Source organism: Heloderma suspectum, chromosome 1 (genome assembly GCF_057233095.1).
Source record: "Heloderma suspectum isolate Gila_16-S chromosome 1, 16-S_ref, whole genome shotgun sequence".
Taxonomy (NCBI): Eukaryota; Metazoa; Chordata; class Lepidosauria; order Squamata; family Helodermatidae; genus Heloderma; species Heloderma suspectum.
The window spans coordinates 86799575-86821921 of NC_139458.1; the positions used below are offsets into that span (position 1 = coordinate 86799575).

Genomic DNA, 22347 nt, shown 5'->3' on the forward strand with positions numbered 1-22347 from the left:
AAGCCTGTATATTTTTGACAGTCAGAATTGCCCACTTGTGCAACCCCCCAAACCCAATAAAAATGATAATAAAAAAAACAAAAGGGCCATTTGCGCACATTCCCTGGGGTTGGAAAAATGCGAAAAAATTATTTTGGCTGCTTTGCACAAAGAAAAGTTTTTTTTTAAAGGTTCCAACCATGACAGGGGTCACAATTAGAGTGGGGATGGGGAACCTGGAAGCGGACAATATGGGTTCTGCTGCCAAGTCCCCTGTGATACTGGGGGGGGGGAGTGGGGGAGCAACCCACAGTGAGCCTGATCTGTCAGGCTCACCGTGGGTTGTTTGGACAACAACCCACACTGCAGGGGTGGGTTGTTGTGTCATGAGAACTCAGCCTGTAGATGTAAGTAAGAGAGAGAGAGAGGTTCATTACCTGAGGACCTAAAAGGTATTAAAAATGTATTCTCTTCATATTCAAACTCATGGGCCAATGTACAAGGGATTCCATTAAGTTCCTCTAAAATATGTCTCCAGTCAAACTGTCATTCAAAAGCCAAAATACATGGTTCGCTTTTAAAACTTAATGAAATCTGTAAGAAGTTTCCATTATTTGAAGAGAACAGCAGTTCTAGAAATTAGAGCATTTCACAAAGTCATGTAAGTGAAGGGAATTACACACAGGGATTGTTCATAGTAGAACTCATGCTGGCATGAAGAGGAAGCAATTGTGTGGACTTGCCCTCCCCACTGAGACGGGAGAGAATGTTAAGGACAATGTGCATTCCCTCAACATGAGCTGGCAATGGCAGAAAGTGCAAGTTGCTCATCTGTTCTACTGGAGAAAAAAGAGACGGCTGTTTGGCTTGTGTTCCTGCAGCTGAGCAGTAATGTGGGTTAAACTTTTCATGCCCTGAACTTATCAGTACTTCTTTCCCTCTACTTTTTGTCTTGAAACACTGACTCAGAAATTATCAGTGTGTGTGAATTCATATGAAGGTAAGAGAATGGTTATATTATAGGGTTGGGCATTTCTTGAGAACAAACTTTTAGACAACTGAAGTGACAGACACAGATATTTCATTGAAAGGTCAAGCTGCCTATTGAGAGAACAAACAGCATCCAGGGCAGTTTATATTGTATGACCAAGTAGCAAATTTGGTACTGGGTATTTATTGTTCTGAAACTCAGCATTTTTTCCTCCTTTTTCTAAAGGCCAGTTTCTAGTGGTTAAGTCTGCAAAAATTGAGTTGGGGAAGAGCAGGATAGGGGCCAAGCCTTTTGTTCCCTGTATAACTCCTTTGCTTTTCACTATGAGCAGCAGCAATAGAATACATTCTGCAAAAATAAGCTGATCTGATAATTATCATCTTGTAGAATTCAGCTTTTTTTGGCACAGAAGTGTGCTATTTTTAATTGCAGAATATTCATAGTCAAAGCTATAGGGCATAACTCTGTTGATCTTGGATCTCGCAGCAGCTTTCGATATCACTGATGATACTGTCCTTCTGGATAGGTTGTCTGGGTTGGGAGTTGGAGGCATTGTGCTGCAGCGGTTCCACTCCTTCTTGGAGGGCCGATTCCAGAAGGTGGTGCTGGGGGATTATTGCTCTGTCCCTTGGCAGTTATGTCAGGGGGTTCCACAGGGCATTATTCTATCCTCCATGCTGTTCAACCTCTACATGAAATTGCTGGGGGAGGTTATCCGCAGGTGTGGGCTGAGGTGTCATCATTATGTGGATGACACCCAGCTCTATTTGTCCTTTTCATCAAATGCAGGTGAGGCAGTTGCTGTTCTGAATCAGTGCCTGGGCACAGTCAATCCAGGCAAGACGGAGGTGGCTCGTCTGCCCAGGTAAGTGATGTTCAATCTGTTCCGGAAGGGATTGCATCCCCCTCCTGAAAGGATCAGGTTTGTAGTTTGGGAGTGCTCTTGGATCCAGCATTGTCACTACAGGCACAGGTGGACTCAGTGGCATGTAGCACCTTTTATCAGCTTAGGCTGAGAGCCAGTGTGGTGTAGTGGTGAAAGTATTGGACTGGGAGCCGGCGGATCTGGGTTCTAGTCCTGACTCGGCCATGGAAGCTCACTGGGTGACTTAGGGCCCGTCACAGACTCTCAGCCCAGCCTACCTCACAGGGTTGTTGTTGTGAGGATAAAATAGAGAGAAGAATAATGTATGCTGCCTTGGGTTCCTTGCAAGAGGAAAAATGGTGGGATATAAATGCAATAACTAAACCAACCAACCAACCAACCAACCAACCAAACAACCAACCAACCACATCCTTATCTGGACAGAGATAGCCTAGCTACAGTTATCTATTCTCTGGTAACCTCTCATCTGGATTACTGCAATGTGTTTACATGTGGGGCTGTCTTTGAAAATGGTCTGGAAACTTCAGCTAGTCCAAAATAGGGCAGCAAGATTGTTAACAGGGACTGGCTAACATGATCATATTATGCCAGTACTTTTCCATCTGCACTGGCTGCCAGTCCATTTCCAGGCCCAATTCAAAGTGCTGGGATTAACACTCAAAGGCCTTAACGGCTGGCCAGGTGACCTGAAGGATAATCTCTTCCCATATATACCTGCCAGGACCCTAAGATCAGGGCATTTTCTGCTGTGACATCCTGGCTATAGGATGAGCTTCCCAGAGAGGTTTGCCTAGCGTCTACGTTGTGCTCTTCTCAGTACGAGGTGAAGGCTATCTTATTTTCTCAGACATTTTAGTTTTTCAGTTTCAGTTGTTTCAAATCTCTTACCATACTTTAAATCTTCGCATTGCTGCTAAGTTTTATTTTGGGTGTTATTTTTATTTTGTACTGCAGTTTTAAACTTTTATATTGTATTTTATGATTTTAATTGTTGTGAACTGCGCAGACAGCTTTGGCTACTGGGCAGAATAGAAGTGTAATAAATAACTTCCAAAACACAGAAATGCCATTGATGGAATAAACAACGTGACAAATGTCATGACTACATGACTGGAAATACAATAGTTCTTTTCCTGCCCCAGGTTCTTTTCCTGCCCCAAATCAGAAAGAACACTTTGCTCCAGCTATTAGTTTTCCTAAACCTGACGAGCAGAAGGGAAGCATACTCTGACCTCTGGCTCTGGCCAGTGGACCAGGGCTAGCCCAAGTCATTTTGCTGCCTGCGATGAAATACAACCTGGTTTCCCCTACACCCCCATTCTATGTTCAGAAATTGACTAGACTGCCAACTGAATTAACACTTGGGACAGGTCTGCAGCAGGCTACTTTAGGAGGTGCTGGGCAGACCATGTGGCATATAACATCTGGTCTCCAACACTTTGCTGCTACTCCCAGTCCCCTAGCATCTGCTACCTCTCTTCGCCTAATGGTAGGGCTGGCTCTGCAGGGAACCAAGAACCACTGGGAAGTTAGATCCCCTGCCTGCCAGGAAGATGGTCAACTTCAACCTTAAGGCTCTTATGCCCTTAACAATTATATAAGATGAGGAAGTCTGGCAGGTTGAACGTTGTCTCCTTATCCACTTTCTCCACACCATGCATAATTTTGTGCACCTCTATCATGTCTCCCTTTACTAGCTTTTTTCTACGCTACACAGTGCCAGATGTTGTGACCTTTCCTCATAGGGAAGATGGTCCAGCCCCTTGATCGTTTTAGTTCCCCTTTTCTGCACTTTTTCCAACTCTGCAATATATTTTCTTAGGCACAGTGGCCAGAACTGTACACAGCATTCCAAGTGTGGTTGCACCATAGATATGTATAATGGGAATATGATCTTGCCAGCTTTATTTTCAATTCCTTTCCTAACTATGCCTAACATGGAATTTGCCTTTTTCACAGCAGCCACACACTAGGTTGACATTTTCATCAAGCTGTTCACTACAACCCAAGATCTCTTTCTTGGTCAGTCACTGCTAGCTCAGATCCCATCACCCTTCATGTGAACTTGGGATTTTCTGCCGTAACGTGCATCACTTTACACATGCTTACACTGAACTGCATTTCCATTTTGACACCCATCATCCCAGTTTGGAGAGATCCTTTTGGAGCTCTTTGCAATCCCTTTTGTTTTCACCACCCTAAATAATTTGGTGTCATCAGCAAACTTAGCCACTTCACTGCTTGCTCCTAATACTAGATCTTTTATGAACAAATTGAAAAGCATTGATCCAAATACAGATCCCTGTGGGAACCCATTATTGGTGAGGGACTTTGTCAAAAGCATTTTGGAAGTTCAAATAAACAATGTCTACCGGATCACCCCCGTCCATGTTTACTGACACTTCCATAGAACTCTAAAAGGTTAGTGAGACATGACCTACCTTTGCAGAAGCAGTGTTGATTCTTTTTCAGCAGGGCTTGTCCTTCTATATGCTTACTAATTCTATCTTTAATAATGCTTTCAAACCAATTTACCTGGAACAGACATTACTCTAACCAGCCTGTAATTTCCTGGATCCCCACCCCCCACCCTTTTAAAAAATTGGTGTTACATTAGCCATTCTCCAGTCCTATGGTACAGAGGCTGATCTTAGGTACATGTTACATATTTGTTAGAAGATCAGCACTTTCTTTTCTCTAATAGCACTGCTCGTCAACCATGCTGGTGACCTCTTGGCCTTTGTGCTACCTTTCCTAACCTGTAGTATACATTCTTGCTGAGCTTCTAATATTGTTGTTTTGAGTAACCTCCAAGCATTTTGAAGGGATTTAACCCTCTTGACGCCTTTCAACTTTTTTTACTAGTTCCCTCATTTTAGAGAGGTTTCCTCTTCTGAAGTCAAATGTGACTGTGAGGGACTTCCTTGGCCATTTTCCACTTAAATATATATCGATTCTGATAGCACTGTGGTCACTGTTTTCAACTGGTTCAACAAAACTCACAGCTCATACTAGGTCCTGGGTGGCACAATTTAGGATTAAATCCAGGGTCACCTCCCCTCTGGTCAGCTCTGTGACCAACTGTTCTAGGGCACAGTTGTTTAGGGTGTTGAGAAATTTATCCTCCTTGTGACTGGAACATACATTGCTTGGATGCCTTCCTGATTTCATTTTCTATCTCAAGATCACCCCGAGTGTTCTGGTCTGGAGGATGATAGCATGTTCCTGGTATTACTTTTGGAGTCGGGTATTGTCACTCACAGCACTTCTGTGGAGGAGTCTGCCTTTTTTAGGTTTTCTAGTCTGCTTAACACTATGCCCTCTTTTGACATACAGAGCAGCACCTCCTCCAGTATGCCTTTCCCTGTCCTTCTTGTAGAGTTTATGTCCAGAGATGACTGTATCCCACTGGTCCTTTTCATTCCACCAGGTTTTCATTATGCCCGCTGTATCTAGATTCCCTTTTACAACCAGGTACTCCAACTCTTCCATTTTGGCTCAGAGGCTTCTAGTATTAGCATAGACACATCTATATATGGTATCCATCCTCAGGTGTCTCTGGTGTGTGTGAATCTTTTGCTATGGCACTTAGGCCTCTTTGACTGGCTGTCATGTTTCACCATAAGCTCATGGCCTATTTCTTCCCCATCTCCATTTGAGCAATCAGAAACATTTTTATCTTCATCCCCCAGAGATGATTCAACCCAAACTGGATGCTTCCCAGCTCCTGTTGGCTTTCCCCCAGAGTTCAGTTTAAAAGCTGCTCTGCCACTTTTTTAAATGTTAAGCGCCAGCAGTTTGGTTTGATTCTGGTTCAAGTGGAGCCCATTCCTCTTATACAAGCCTGGCTCATCCCAAATTTTTCCTAGTGCCTAACAAATCTGAATCCCTCCTCTACAGCACCATCATATCCATGCATTGAGACTCCTCCTGTCTCGCTGGCCCTGCATGTGAAACAGGTAACATTCCAGAGAAAGCTACCTTGGTGGTCCTGGATTTCAACCTCCTACCTAGCAACCTAATTTGGCTTCCAGGACCTCACGACTACATTCTCCATTGTCATTGAAAAAACATTTTATGTATTTAAAACATTTCTTGGTTGCCTTTCAGGGCACAAGGCCTCCTAAGGCAGCTTACAGGAATAAAATACATAAAACAGTTAAAATATTAAAAATGTTAAAAACAATAAAACAATAAAACCAGCAACAATGACAACAGCAGTAACACCAACAATAGCGGTCATATCAAGAAAAGGCCACGATAAAGTAATATGTTTTCAAGGCCTTCTTAAAAGCCTGCAATGACAGAGCATGGCAGACCTCCAATGGCAACTTGTTCCAAAGGTATGGGGCCACTGCAGAGAAGGCCCTCTCACGTGTGATCACCCACCTGACTGATCTCATGGGTGGGCATATGAGAAGGGCCTCTCTTTCTGATCTTAAAGTGCGGGCAGGCTGATGTAGGTGAAGGCGTTCCTTCAAGTAACTTTGCCCCAAACAGTTTAAGGCTTGGGACCTTAAACATGAACCACAACCACTGATGTCACCCCAGCATTATCTACAAAACTATCTCGATGGCACGTGACAGCCGCAAGCTTCACACCAGGCAGGGAATTTACCATGTGGTCTACATGCTCATCACAAGCTCAGCTGTCTATGCGTTGAATGATCAAATCTCCCACTACCACAAGCCCGCCCCCCTGCCTCCGAGGCACATTCTCAGCACAAGAGGATATTTGTTCATCTTCAGAGGAATGGGTCCCTTTTAAGCAATCATTTCCCTCTTCCTCAGAATGATGCCCTCCTTCTCTGGGACCCTTATGCTCTGTGACAGCAGAGGAGCTGTCACTCAGGGATCGGGACACCGCTCTTTGGTCCCTGAAGGTCTTGTCCACCAACCTCTCTGCCACTCTCAGCTTCTCAAGGTCAGCAACCTTGGCTTCAACGAAATGTGTTTGTTCCCTGGGAACCAAGAGCTCATTACACTGAGCACACACCCACAATTTCTGTCTAGCTGGCAGATAGTCATACATGTGGCACTCAGTACAACACACTGGATAGCCCCCACGCCCCTGCTGGCTTTCTACCATTATAACTGGTTTTGTTGTTCTTGTTATTATTGGGTTTGTTTACTAGGAAAATAAAATAATTTACTAGAAGGTGAGAAATTTATTTATAGTTATTTACCTGTATTTTTAGTTATTTATTTATAGTTACTTACTAGGAGGGTGAGGAAAAGACAACTGCCCTGGCCTCCTCGCCCTGTTGCTAAACTCACATGGGTGTTTAACTTGCTTGTGTGCTGACGCTTTTTCACTGGGGCTCCTTGCTGTGGGAGTCCTAACTTCGAAGAAGTTGGATATTGCAGATTTGGATGGGTGGCATGAAGGAACAGAACTGTCTTGTATTTTGTGTGTATCGTTTGGTTCAAATATGATAGGTTTAAATCCTTTTTGTATGTGTGCTTGTCACTACCAGCCAAAAGGTCAAAAGTTTAGTTAATGATTATTGAAATCAGGAGGCCAAGGGATTGCAGAAAGCCTTGTGCCAGAAAGTCTGCAGAAAAAGAGGAAATAAGGAAATGGGCCGGAGGTTCAACAGCAGGTTAGAAGAAGGACTAAGGACACAAATTTAGGACAAGGATGATCAAGAAGCTAACCTCCTGACTGGAGGGGGAAACATACAGGCATCTTTTAATATATAAAAGCCTGAGGCTGAAGGGGAGATTTTTAGAACAGAGTGAGAAGAGAGAGAGAGAGAGAGAAGGATCAGCAAGAAAAATCGCAGAAAAAAGCTCAGAGTTCTAGAAGAAGGAAAGGGGTGCTGGATCTGGAGTACTAGAGCAGAATGCTGGACCTCTGACAGCAAGATACTGGTGGGAAGGGAAGTGGATAAAACAGGGACATAGTCTAGTTCAGCCAGCTGGAGGCCATTATTCCTAGTTATTTCATTACCCTATGGCTCACATGTGTTTTGTGTGTTGTATGCGTGAATCTATTCTGAAATAAAAACTTCTATTTCCTTATTAACATTCTTCCCATTAAATTTTTCAACCCTTTGTTCCCTTTTCGTGTTGGGTTACCTATCCCATGTCTAAAAGCCAACCCACATAGTACTTAAAAGTGGACACTTAATACCCAGGAAGTTTTAAGACTAGTTTGGTGGTGGTGGTGGCAGGGAGATTTCCCCCTGGTGGGAGCAGGAAAGGTCACTGGAAGGGAAGGGCAAAAAGGAGTGGGGCACACTATTTGGTCTGGGTTTCCTTCCACACACGGAACAGGGCTTCCCTGGTCCATGACAGGTACAAAATAACAACTTCTCTGAACAAGAAAAAACATCATCCCCTTTACTGTGCCCATCGTTCCAATATTCACTTACTTTCTAAAGTCAAAGAGGATGAATCTGTTGTGGAACTATGAATGAGATCTGTTGAATCATCTTCATTAGCTGCCTCAAGATTTTCTTCCATCGATATGATCTCAGAATCCTGAATGTCAAAGTACTTCTGCTTGGTATGGCTGTCATCTTGGTTCTTCTCATGACAGTGGCCTGTGCAACACACCCACACACAAATGCAGACATGATTTCCTCAGGGCAAAACACCTGCTACATTGCCTGAATAATTGATACACACAAGCCCAGTGCCTTAAGACAATGATAACTATGAAAAATGTATTGAGATTAATGGAAGTAGTAACATGGCTTGGCAGATAGAACCCTGCATGTTTTAGCATCCTTATAATTGGAGCATGACAACAGCTTCCCATGTTCCTTACATGGTACCACAGGTCACAATCGAGAAACCAGGAACTCCTACAGAAATAAGGCAGGGATCCCCTCAGCCCCTGGCTGCTTTCTCACCACAAGAATCCAGGTGCATGAACCACACAGTACCAGGCTGTCAGTTGTTATGATGGCATGCAAAACACACTTGTATGAACAGAAGCCACTTCACATGCACTTAAATTCTAAACAGCCACATCTCAGTGTGCATATGCATAAGTGTGAATTGACTTAAGAGTCTCAAGTTCCAACACCTTGTTTAGAAGATTTTCTTACACACACACATCCTATGCTTGTCTACTCAGAAGTAAGTCCCACTATATTCAATGGGACTTACTCCTAGATGAATGTGTTTAGGATTGCAGCCCATGGATTTAATAAATTTGGGGTTGTAGAAGAATATCAAGATTACTGAACTAATTTCACAATTAAAAAGTCTTGGTACTGAAGTTTAAAATACAGTTCTTCTGGGTTCTCAGAACTGGTATAGCTAGGATCGCTTGCAGTGTCCTACATTTTCCATTGGAATGACTGTACAGTACTAAGCAAAACCTGCTTGGTATATTGGATTTGGGAAGAAATTTCACCACGCAAGTTAGATTGGCTAGTGACTTGTCCTGCCCTTTCTTTCCTCTGTAGTATGATGCTTGACTTCCATGCTTGAGTTGTCTGGAGCTATCTGACAAGCAGACACACTTTGGTGGGATGTGCTTATTGAAATGAAGGTCAAAGAAGACTTTTCTGTTCTGCTTATGGATATGGGGGTAGGGGTAAGGTGTTTTAAAAACTAGTTTGGTTGAAAGGCCTAGAAACGGAATTAAATAATGTGATTAAATATGAGGAAGTCCAATACTTTCTTGGCATAAGGGGATAGACTTGGTAATCTTGTGTACCCTTCCAAGTCTATCTTACTTTACTTAAGTCCATCGCTGCCCTCTTTATATTAAGTTTATAACTAAACCCATCCTAAAGGATTTGGCCAGGTAAAGATAAATGTATAAGCAACGGTCCAAAGCACCACTTGACTACATCCACATATCCAAAGAAATTGCGTTCTGAGCAATCTTCTGACACATCACAAACCACTTAGAAAATGAGGAGTGTTCCCAAAATAGTTTGCAATATGGCACGGAAACCTGCTAGTGATAATGATTTTTAAGAGAAAAAAAATCCCTAACTGGTCATTTGATTCCTAGCTGTAAAACAGAACATGGGTTAAAATAGCTTTTAATTGGGTTAATTAAAAGTCAGCCTAAACACCAAGGCAATGCAATCCTAAGTGAGGCCACATTGGGGAACAACGAGGTGGATCTACTGCCTCATTCAGTCCTGGTAGCACTAGCCAGGGTAAAAGGTAAGGGGAAGAGGTTTTCTCCTCCTCGCCAACCCCCATGGAGTGGGATTATTTTGGTTCCACCCCCACCCCCCCCAGTTTATAATGGAGAGGATTTCCTATGGCAGCTCCAGGCTGGTGAAGGGGTCTGGATTAGGACCCTCTCAGGAGAAAGGCGCAGCTTTGGATCCAATGCTGGCTCCAGCCTGCCCCAATTGTGCCACTGCAATGCCCTGTTTTGGGCCTTATGATTGTTGCTACCAGAGGGACAATGCTGACAGTGACTTTCTGCCCACAGAGTTCTCCACAAGCACAGCAGATGCCTCAACCACAATGCTCCTTTCCACTGTTGGAGGGACACCTCTGTGAGACCCTCACTCCTTCCATCAATCAACATCAGGAGGTGGGAGTGGACTGTACTCTTACGTACTACTTATTTCTCTGACTCTCTTTAACTAACATCAAGTAATCCTCAACTTGATCATGAAAGGATCATCACATTACTTCCTATGTAAAAGAGAGGTGAAGCAAATTATCTCTTCATCAAGCCAAACAATCCATGTCAATGGCGAATAAAATCCACAAATCTAAGGATGTCATGTTGGGATGGAAAGCAACATAGTATAACAAAATATGGTTCCTGAGTTTTTTCCTCTAAGGAGCGTTTTCATGAATTATCAATACCTCTTTCCCTTTCAAAGAATTGAGGGCTTGTAAATAGTCACCTGCCTGAGTATTTGGAAATTGAACAGATCATTTCGCTTTAAAATAGGTATGGCATGGGTAAGTCAACCAGTGAAACTGTTTGTGAGCTAGCTGTATTGTGCACATGCTTTGCTCCCAATTAAAATAGCCGTTTAGAAGGTCTGAGTATTGATTGCCCCTAGTGAAATGTGAGGGACTGTGAGGACACAGGATCTCAGATAAATCAGGCCACACATTGCTACTTTGGGAGGGACCAAAACAAAATAAAACATAATCTAAAAGACACTCTGCCATAGCTAAGGATTCCTCTCTTAAACGTGTTGACAGATATTGTTCTATTCAGTAACATAATGGAGATGCCATACAAAAATGTTTTACAACATAGGTTAATGAAAGAATAAAAGAGCAATCCTATACTGTTAATGGAGTACTCTGAGATCAGAGCATTCCGTCCCTTCTTGTGTCCTGTCAACTATTCCTGACAGGGCGAAAATCAAGAGAGAGGTGAGGCTTACAGTATTTTTCTTCCATCTTTGGACAGAAGAAAAATTATTCCCTCCTAGTGCTAGCAATGGGAGGGAAACATTTAGACATGCTCTTCAAAACATCTAAATGTTTCCCAGGGATCGGGGTGTAGCTGGCTGCTGGGAGGCACTGCCTCCCCGCCCAACCCTCTTGATGATGTTGGAGTTCTAAAGTCACAGAAGGAGCCACCACAGAAACCTCAATGGTGGCTGGGTGCAGCCAAAATGAGGGCTCCGATGCTGGGAAAACCTTTCTGAGGCTGGAGCTCTGTCTACAGCCTCAGAGGAATTTTCCCACACAACCCCATGGCCCCTGGCATGCTGCCTATAGGCCATAGGATTGCTCTCTAAGGTAAGCAGCGGAGGGAGCAATCCTATCGGTGCCAGACAGTGGCTAGATGGCCATAGGATATGCTGTTTTCTGGGAAATGACCTCGCAGCCCACGCTCTGGGGTCAGTTCCCTGAGAAACAACCTCTCCCCCCCCCGCACTGCCTTGTAGGCAGCGCAGAACAGCCCCATCCTCTGCGCTCGCAAGAGGAGTGCGGAGGGGCCGGAAAGGGGTGTGGCTGGGCGAGTTCTGGGGTGGGGAGATTGTAGCTGCCTGTATGACACATCCAATGTGTTGTACAGCAGCCTCCTTCCCCACTCTGTGCTCCTGCAGCTAGACAGCCACAATCAGCTGTCTAGCAGAAAAAGCAAGGCAGGAGGAGCGCAGAGGGAACGATCCCCTCTGTGCTTCTCCTGCCCTGCTTTGGATAGGCGGTTGCCTCTGAGTTTGGAGGCGGCCGCCTATCTCGATTGTTCTCTAAAGTTAATACACTTTTAAAACAGCTGCTAAACAATTTATATTGCTCATCTCTCCGCACTCCCATCACTGCATCTGAGTCTCATATTTTTTTCCCATACTTACCTCCTGTCTCTCCCCATCCCCATTAAAATTGGTTTCATCTTTTTTAAATCTCTGCAATATGCAGAGAGCTTCATGCGTAATTTATAAGAGATTATGAGCACAGGATCTTCATGTGTAATTTATAAGAGATTGTGAGCACAGGATCCCAATGAGGAAATTAGTCTGTCTTGCTGACATCTGATCCAAACTTCAATACAAGTTTGGTGCATTCTAAGAATGTGATGCCCTTCAGCGGAGAAAACTTTGGTCGCCTTAGCATTCTGATAAAATAAAGAAGTTTTAAGTGTAAAAGATTTTATGGGACAATCCTAGAGAATTCAAAACAATGCTATGGGGAAGAGACAAAGTGAGCACAAAGAAAAATAGTATCAAAAATTCTAGAAGTACAGGTATTTTAAATTAATGCCATCCTTATTAATTTAAAATGGACTGGATGACCACACTAGCCACTTGGGGAGTTGAAGTCCTGCTATACATACAAAGCTAAGCAGCCTAATTTATGTTAGACTTGCTTGGTCTTGCAGAATAGAAGCTGGCTGACTGAATGCTGCTACTGGCTTTCAAAGAGCCACTTTTAGGTTGGATCATGTAGGTGTAAGATCAGAAGATCTCAAACACTGGACATCTGATTACGATTGCCAATGTATACTGAACTAAGGGTGCAATCCTATGCACTTTTTGGCAGAAAAAAGGCCCTGGCTGGGGCATGCTGGGAGTTATAGCCCTTTCCCCCCACCTAAACATGCACAGGATTGCACCTTAAGAGTAGCAAGGATTTTGGGGGGTGCGGGTAGGTAGGTGGGGTAACAGTAGTCGGAACTAACACTGCTATCGAGTGTTATAACACCGCTTTCGAGTATATTAGAACATCACAAACTGAACATGCCTCAACATCACAATACTGTTGCAATCAAGGCAAACACAATTATGGGTTAGTACTGATATAGTCAAAACATGGTTGGTAGTTGAACTTCTCTGCTCAACAATGATTTAGGTAATGTGTTCTAAAGTTATGAACTAACTAGAGAAGGCAGAGGGAAAGGTCAGGGAAAACATTCACATGACTGACTTTCATGCAGAGTCTTACCTTAAAAGCAGCTTCAGAAAATGCAGACTACAGAATCGCAGTGTTGGTGGGGGCCTTGTAGGCCACCTAGTCCAACCCCTTGCTCAATGCAGGAAATCCAGAACTAGAGTATCCCCAACAAATGGCTGTCCAATCTCTGCTTGAAAACCTCCATTGAGAGTAGCCCTCCCATCTCTATGTAACTGTTTCCATTCTTAGGTGCTCCTTCTAATGTTCAACCAAAAATCTACTCTCCTGTAACTTAAGCCCATGAAACCTATGAAGGCTCAGAAAGAATAGAGGGCCTGAGCAGGACTTCAAGTGGCTGCAGAGTAGGAATTCAGTGCCTTCCAGAGCTTCCTTTCTCTCTATCATGGTTGTTACATGTATCAATCCGCCTACTGTCCTGCTGTTCCTAAGTCTCCATTTACTTCCCTTTCTTCCACTTTCCTATTCAGTCCCTACGAAGTTGTCAATAAGTTAAATTCTAGAAACAGAATTAGGCAAAGTAAATTTAGCAGTGTTCCCTGGTTTATTTGACCATGACTCTTTGGTTGTACTACTATACATTCCAGAATGGAATGTAGGGCAGTTTGGTTGAGGCTACAAACTTTCATCCATTCATACCAATGAATAAATGCAACAAATCGGAAAGTGACCAAAACTTAATCTAGTTCGATGTTCCAATATAGCATTCACTACCTATATACATTTCAAGAAGAGGATGGCCTTATTTATACTGATAGCAAATCAGTGTTTCCAACTGTAATTCGATTTTAATTCATGGCATTCCTCCTCTTCTCCAAAATTGTACTTAACTATATAAACTGGTTTATAGAACAAAGTGTAACAAAACATTTCTCCAATATTATTTACTTTAAAACTTCACTGTTGTGAGATTTCTCCTTTTACGTTACCAGAAAAGCAACAGAAGAAGAAACACGCCCCCACCCATGTCTGACCACTGATAATGAGCTCTGTTCCCAGTGAAGATAGAGCTAAAAATTACCCTTATGAAATATAAACCATCACTAAATAAATCATGAAAAGAAAAATCAGGACGACTGCCTGCTAAATTTGCACTATGTGGCTCAAAAGCGACACATGTACACAAAGCCCACCTCCCCAGAGAATCTACTGGGATGGCTGACAATACCATAATTCCTTTAAAAATACACAATTGATCTGTTAATAATGGGTAAGGTGATGGCATGGCTGGCTATATTAAAAGCCACCACACCACACCCCGCCCCTCATCCTCTCTCATCACTGGATACAACAGGATTTTTCTCTGTGTGACGTGGATAGAGACCACAGTATGTTCTCAGCAGTGTCTGGGAATGAGGCCCAACATGGAAGATGATTTTCTAAATTTAACTCTCCAACGTCGTCAGCAGATAAGACTAGAAAATGCTATTTGCAATGCCTCTCAGGGTATTCTGATGCTACATATAGAGCAGCAGGCTAAGCAGTGTTGTGGTCTGAATTTCAATTAGTGCCTCAAAAATAACTTGACGTCCTTTAGAAGACAGGGGAGGGTGAAAGACACAGACATTCAGAATGGCGATGGGTTCCCCCCCCCCCAAGCAAACTTCTTTGGCATGAATTTAGCTTCTAATCTTTATTTCAATTTTTTTTAAAAAACTTTTCCATAATAAATCAATTTTCTAAATCTGCAAATGTTCTTATATGAAGAATCACTGTCAGCCATTTTCTCAATACATCTTGATATCAGCCTCCTCATATGAACCAAATCTGTCTACCAATCATTAGAACAAGGCACAGCAACAGTGGCCAAGCTATGTCCTATAAACATGTAAACCCTCTAATGTGAATGTATTCCATTCTTTAAAAAAAAAAAAGTTTACTAAGGGCTTGAGCCAGACTATATTAGTCATGCTTTCCTCCCATTGAAATTAATGGGACATAAGTTAATCTTGATTAAGTTGTCCCATTGATCTCAGTGGAACTAAAACATGAGAAACTTGGCTTGGATCCCACCCATTATCTTAATTCAAAGTTACTCTTAAACGCCCAAACAGGATACCTGAATTCATTCCTCCATTCAGCCATGGTCCCAGGATCAGAAAAATTTATGTTGCTGCCTCACTGAGCACAGAAACAGAAAGTAAACTTTTTTGGAAACTGTATTAATACTTAACATGGAGTTACGGCATAGGTGACAACTAGTTCAACAACACAAAGTTGTGCCCAATGGCATCGTTCTGCCAACACAAGGGAACTACTGGTGGAATGGATTTCCCCTTCCTACCGCATGCCACCTAAATCTGCTCTGGAGGGTTGGGGGACATGCTAGCATAGTTTTGGGGCACACTCAGGGGGCTGCACTACGGAGGAGAGGATGAAGAAATCCTGTTGCATGCGTGAACTTCTGCTTGTATGAGGGTTGGATCCAACCCAAAGGAACCACAAAGAATGCTCCATGTGGCAGAAGGCTGCTACCCAGGGCTGGCCCTATCATTAGGCAAAATGAGGCAACTGTCTCAGGCAGATTTTGGGTATCATGAAAGGGCAGAAAATTGTTATTTATTATTGTTGTATTTTTACTGCCAGGGAGAGCTACCTGTGAGATTTTCTGCCTCAAGTGCCAAAATAACTTGGCAAAATAATGTACCCTGACTTCAGTGGATTCGGGGTGAGAGGGGCACCATTTGCTGTTTTCCTCAGGTAGCAAAATGTCCTGAGCCCGCCCTACTGCTACCAATGTGCTTATTTTCTGTTTTAAAAAACTATGTTTGCCCTTCAGTTTCATAAGGGTAATTGGTGTTGTGAGTGTGACACTAACACTGCAGAATAAGCACATGTGTGAAACTATAATCTGATCTTGAAAAACCTCTCAAAAAGTACATTGATCAGGAATTTAAAACACAGAGCCTATGGTAACAGCTTTCACAAGCTAGTTGTCTGTTCCTGTAGCTTCTCCCATTTAGAAAACGCCTGAAAAGTGTTCTCTGGTGAAGATGCTTGTAGGGATCCTCCATTGGTCCCCTCATATTATCCCTTCACTTCTTTTTGTTAGAAAAATGGTTTAATATTTTACTATGTTATATATTCTAATATTGGGCGTAGTATACAGTATGTTGGGCTGTATTTCACTGCACTGTTTATGGCAAGGGGATTCCCCACCCACTCTTTCCCACTACAGATGGCTGAGTTACCCTCCAAGCCTTTCCTGAGGGTGAAGTGACTCAGAGGAAAGACCTGGAATGTGAGGAGAGGGACTGCAGGGATTCTACTCACATGCTACCCAATTTCCTCTGCAGCCCCCCTTCCCCCAATCTCGAGTTCAGACCTTTCCTAAGAGACTCCCAACCCTGAGGATAGGGCTGGGGGAATGCAAGGGGATTAAGGGGGAGGGTAGAAAGAAGGGAGGATTTACTCCTCAGTGAGTGTTGAATTGGATACAACCTTTGTATAATATCTGTTAAACAACTATATTTTTGCATTAACTATAGTAATTGACACGTCACTTTGAGGCATGCTGAGCACTTCCTGGCAAATGAACTGTGTAAATTATTTTACTTTTGTACTGCACTTACACAGCTGTAAATATTTTTTTAAAAAATAACTTGGAAAGACAAACATACCATCATTTCTAGACTTTACTGTGCTGGGAACTGTAGTTCCCATCACTAAAAACTATGCAAACAATTGTTCTTTTGTGCCACTCATTCAGTAAATATGCAAAAATGTGAGGGTAGCAGTCTTTTCCTATTCAAAATATATGGAGAGCTTCACAGTTCAAGCAGCACTCATCATCTTACCCGAAACACATAAAAGTACTATGAGCTACAGAGGTATGTATGAAGACTTTTTCCTACATGCAGTTCGGGTTGCTTCAAACGTGAATTCCATCTGCTCTTACCCCAAGATGGTATTTCCACATAAGGAAAAGGATAAACCTTCCTATTGACTGTACACACACATCTAGTTTCACACTGCAGCAGCAACTGCAGCTAATTTGTGGCTCCTCAACATATACAGAGACAAAGAAAAAAGCATGTACACATCTGTCATACGTATGTGGCTTGTATATTTTTATCTACATGGAAATGTTATTCATGAAGGAAAATCTTACATTGGAGCAACCCTCAATCTGGCTGCAATGTATGTCTATGACCCAAGGCTGAATATATGCTAATGGATACTTGCTGGCCCCAAAGTGCCTGACATTCTAGATTCGCTGCAGGCCACAATTATGCAAAACTGAAGTATAAAAAAAGGGCTTGTGCAATAATTGATTTTTCTAATGACCTTTATCCAAACCGGAAAAATGGAATTTCTCCCAAAATGCAAAACTTGGGGAAATCTAGCTTAAAAAAAAATGTTTGTAAGGTTCTTCAAAGCCTTCCTGTGCAGATGATACATTGCTTCTGTTCTCTTCAACATTAGTGACATTTCTTGAAGATGAGGAACTCTATTATAGTTTAAAAATAAAAAAAGCTGGATAACCCAAAACAGCATCTTCGTCACTTGTTAGATACAGGGGGCGTTCGCATGACCAAAATAAGTAATTGCGGTGCATGCCAGGGGCAATTTCCTTAATCACTGCCCGTGTGTGGCTTGTGCCGCTCAAATCTGGGCGACATGGCTTGTTGGAAGGGGAAACAACCCTCCAATAATCCATTGGCTGTTTTAGGGTTATTGGAGGGTTGTTTCTCTCTCTCCAACAAGCCATGCTACACAGGGTTGGACATGACAAGATGTGCCTGAGCGGTGATTATGGAAACTGCGCCCTGCATGCACTGCAATTTAAATAAGCCACCATGGATTATTTTGATCATACAAACCGGGTCATAGTCTACCCCTTTCTGAACTCTAGTGTAACACTATATAAATTCTTCCAATATAACTCTGAAGTAAAGAACACTGAAGGAAACCACCTGATAAGTTTTATTCAAGAAGCATATATAAGAAATGCAAATGTGGTATCATATGCCACAACAGCGCACCAGAAAAAAACATTTTCAGAAAATACAGTATAGACGCTGGTTAAAAAAACATACCTACATTTTAGAAATACTTAGATGAATTAAAAAAACCCATGTGGGATTGGGAATGAACATGAGGGGTTAACACATGCACTCAGAAGCTAAGAAAAAGCAGAACTATAATGACACAGAATGAGAACAGCACACTAGTGCTTGCACCCACAGCTTAAAGCAGTGATAGGGGAGCCTGTGGCTCTCCTCATGTTGTTGGACTACAACTCCCGTCATGCTGGCCATTGGCTATGCTGGCTGGGGGTGATGGGAGTTGGCATTCAACAACATATAAAGGGCCACAGGTTTACCATCCTTGTAAAGAGGCAATCATCACAGCAGAGGGAGATGAAGAAAAGACATAAAGGGCATTGGAATAGGTAGGTGACAGCATATTGCTAAAGTCAGTTTTTCAAAGCTGGCTCGGGACTTATCTTTCAGGGCAATCATGAATCTATCCCAAACAATAGCACTTGATAACTGCATTAATTTAGGAAAAAAGGATGCTTCAGTGGCTGAAAGTAAAACACAGTTGTTGTGGTCAGATATTACTTTCTGAGGGCAAACCCATGCTGGTCTAGCCTAAGTAACTTTAAGGCTGCAGTGCTAGGCCCATTTATCTGGGAGCAAGTCCCACTGAACACAACAGGGCTTATGCGAGTAGACATGTATAAGATTGCACTGTAAATTTGTCTACTCTTCGTGCAAATTAGTTAGTGGAAGTTTAAATGTAAAATGTGCTCTGTTTGCTTTACTAAACCCCCCCCCCCCTTTTAACAGTATAGTGTTCAGGACTTTGGAGGAAGGAGATATAAAGCAGAAGGAAAAGGTGATGCAGTTTTCAGACATACAGGGTAGAAGTACCCAATGCTGTCCTTCTCCCAGTGGAACGGAAACCACTGGCAATTATTTCCTTTTCCCACTGCATGCCCTCCCTCCCCCCCCAAATATGCTTCAGAGGTGCACATGGGGGGGTGCAGGGGTGAGGATTGCATGGGGAAGTCCTGTTGTATAAGCATATATTCACTGGAATGACCTTGGAGAGAGCCCTTAGGTTGCAGTCCTAAACACACTTACAAGGGAGTAAGCCCATTTAACACAGAAGGACTTGCTTCTGAGTAAACATGGGAAGTTTACACACTATTGTACTATTGGGTCCCATATATACATGCAAGTATTTTAACACCGGTGAATACCATAGTCATTATAACCTATTTGGAGCATCTCTGCGACTATTACTTTTTGTTGTTAATTCTGTGCATCGCTAGAGACAACATGGATAAAACAGTTATCTGTCTACTAGTAATTCCATGTTCTTATATCAGGAAGGACGAGTATTACCTGTTGGTACTGCATCCCTCTTCCCATCTTCCCTGCTGTTCTTTTAGTGAGAAACCACGAATAAGAGGTGTGTGCAGATATCTTACTAAGGAATAGGTTGCAGTACGGGGTGTGTGTGTGTGTCCCCCTACCTTCCTAGGTTCTGAGAAGGCAGAGAATCATATTTCTGCACTATGGTCAGTGCAAAGATGTTTATCCACGCTGATTAAAGAGTTGTCCAAACAGATAGTCATCATTAATGCAAATAACCTCCTGTACTTGATGGGTGTACCAAAAACTACAATGGTGGTGATGTTCAATTATACCTAGTATTTGGCTATGCACATTACTGGACCTTAATATAGTTTGGTTCAAGATATATCGGTGACTCATTTTCCACAAAGTAATGACTGGCCACTAAACAGAGCTTAGCACCAGTAATTAGTGATTACAAACAAACCTTACACATGGACTGTATTTACTTGATTATGCAAAGAGAAGACCATTCTAAATGGGTGCATAAACTGCATTTTGTGTATCAGTTTGTCTGAAGAATTCTTGTAAGGCTGATTTACACAAGACTTCTCTCCTACATGTGAACAGCTTGAGCCATCCATGGGTCACACTCCCACAGTGATATGTCACTGATTCCCATAGCTATGGAGCTGTGAAATAGTAATGCTATCATTGTTAACAACAGCTGCCTGTTATTGCTGCCTGTATCTGTGTAGATATACATACAGCTTTGAGCATGAATGTGGCCAAGAATGGGTCAGGATGCTCATGTGTAAAGGCAAGCACCCTATATGAACCAACCTTCAGGGCATACCTTTCTTTACTTATCTAGGAAACATCTAGCATGTTAAACAGCCCTAAATATTGAAGGAATATCTCAAAAGATGCAGTCATATTCAGCTAAGAATTATAAGAATGGATAGCCACAAATGACAGAACAGGAAAAACTTTATTGGTTTTGCTTCATTTTGAGGCTGACAATAAGTGATGTGCAACTGTCTGCATCTTATAGGTAACTGCACAGTGGATAAACTTTTGATATTGACTGTATAACTGCTTTATACAGGTAAAAATTTCTTGTGTCATTTACCCCAACTACTGACGTAGTTCCATATTCATTAATACTTATGGCAGACATAGGGCACAGAGCTCTAAGCAAAGGTGAATTGACACCTTTGAGCATAATTCCTAAGGTTTATAGTCATAGAATCATAGATAGAATCATAGAATAGTAGGGTTGGAAGGGGCCTACAAGGCCATCGAGTCCAACCCCCTGCTCAATGCAGGAATCCAAGTCAGAGCATCCCTGACAAATGGCTGTCCAGCCTCGTCTTGAAGGCCTCCAGTGTGGGAGAGCCCACCACCTCCCCAGGTAATTGGTTCCATTGCCGTATTGCTCTGACACTCAGGAAGTTTTTCCTGATGTTCAGTCGGAATCTGGCTTCCTGTAACTTGAGCCCATTATTCCGTGTCCTGCACTCTGGGATAATCAAGAAGAGATCCTGGCCTTCTTCTCTGTGACAACCTTTCAAGTACTTGAAGAGCGCTATCATATCTCCCCTCAGTCTTCTCTTCTCAAGGCTAAACATGCCCAGTTCTTTCAGTCTCTCTTCATAGGGCTTTGTTTCCAGTCCCCTGATCATCTTTGTTGCCCTCCTTTGAACCCTCTCCAGCTTGTCTGCATCCTTCTTAAAGTGTGGTGCCCAGAACTGGACACAGTACTCCAGATGAGGCCTAACCAGTGCTGAGTAGAGGGGAACTAGTACTTCCCGGGATTTGGAAGCGATGCTTCTATGAATGCAGCCCAAAATGGCATTTGCCTTTTTTGCAGCCACATCACATTGTTGGCTCATATTCAGCTTGTGATCGACGACAATTCCAAGATCCTTCTCGCTCGTAGTGTGGTTGAGCCACGTATCCCCCATCTTGTAACTGTGCATTTGGTTTCTTTTTCCTAGGTGCAGAACTTGGCATTTGTCCCTATTAAATGCCATTCTGTTGTTTTCTGCCCAGCACTCCAGTCTATCCAGATCACTTTGAATTTTGTTTCTGTCTTCCAAAGTATTAGCTATCCCTCCCAATTTTGTGTCATCTGCAAATTTGATCAGCATTCCCTGCACCTCCTCCTCCAAGTCATTAATAAAAATATTGAAGAGCACTGGGCCCAGGACTGAGCCCTGCGGTACCCCACTCGTTACCTCTCCCCAGCTTGAGAAGGTCCCATTGATAAGCACTCTTTGAGTCCGATTCTGTAGCCAACTGTGGATCCACATGATCGTTGTTTCATCTAGCCCACTTCGAGCTAGTTTGCTCATCAGGATATCATGGGGCACTTTGTCGAAAGCTTTGCTGAAGTCGAGGTATATGATGTCTACAGCATTCCCACGGTCTACAAGGGAGGTGACTTGATCAAAAAATGAGATCAGATTTGTCTGGCAGGACTTGTTTTTGACAAATCCATGTTGGCTTCGAGTAATCACTGCATTGTTGTCAAGGTGCTTCCAGATGGATTGCTTTATGATCTGCTCCAGAATTTTCCCAGGGATTGATGTCAGACTGACTGGTCTGTAGTTCCCAGGTTCCTCCTTTTTACCCTTTTTGAAGATAGGGACAACGTTAGCCCTCCTCCAGTCATCTGGCACTTCCCCGGTCCTCCATGATTTCTCAAAGAGAATAGACAGCGGTTCTGAGAGCTCTTCTGCCAGTTCCTTTATGACTCTAGGATGCAGTTCATCTGGCCCTGGAGATTTGAACTCATTCAAAGTAATGAGGTGTTCCTTGACCATATGCCTGTCGATCTCAAGCTGCAATCCTGCCCCTTCAGCCTGTAC

General features: G+C 42.8%; 1 protein-coding gene across 5 annotated transcripts in view; it reads right to left on the bottom strand.

Annotated features, from left to right (window-relative positions):
- The window catches only part of TTC17 (tetratricopeptide repeat domain 17), a 98374-nt gene that overhangs the window by 28190 nt on the left and 47837 nt on the right, over positions 1-22347 (bottom strand). For all 5 annotated transcript variants that reach the window (XR_014790350.1, XM_084851003.1, XM_084851019.1 and 2 more), the window contains one exon: positions 8234-8404. Coding sequence is in view for 4 of the 5 variants with exons in the window: in XM_084851003.1 (XP_084707129.1) it covers positions 8234-8404 (171 nt within the window). In the remaining variant the exon portion in view is untranslated. The remainder of the gene's footprint in view (positions 1-8233; positions 8405-22347) is intronic.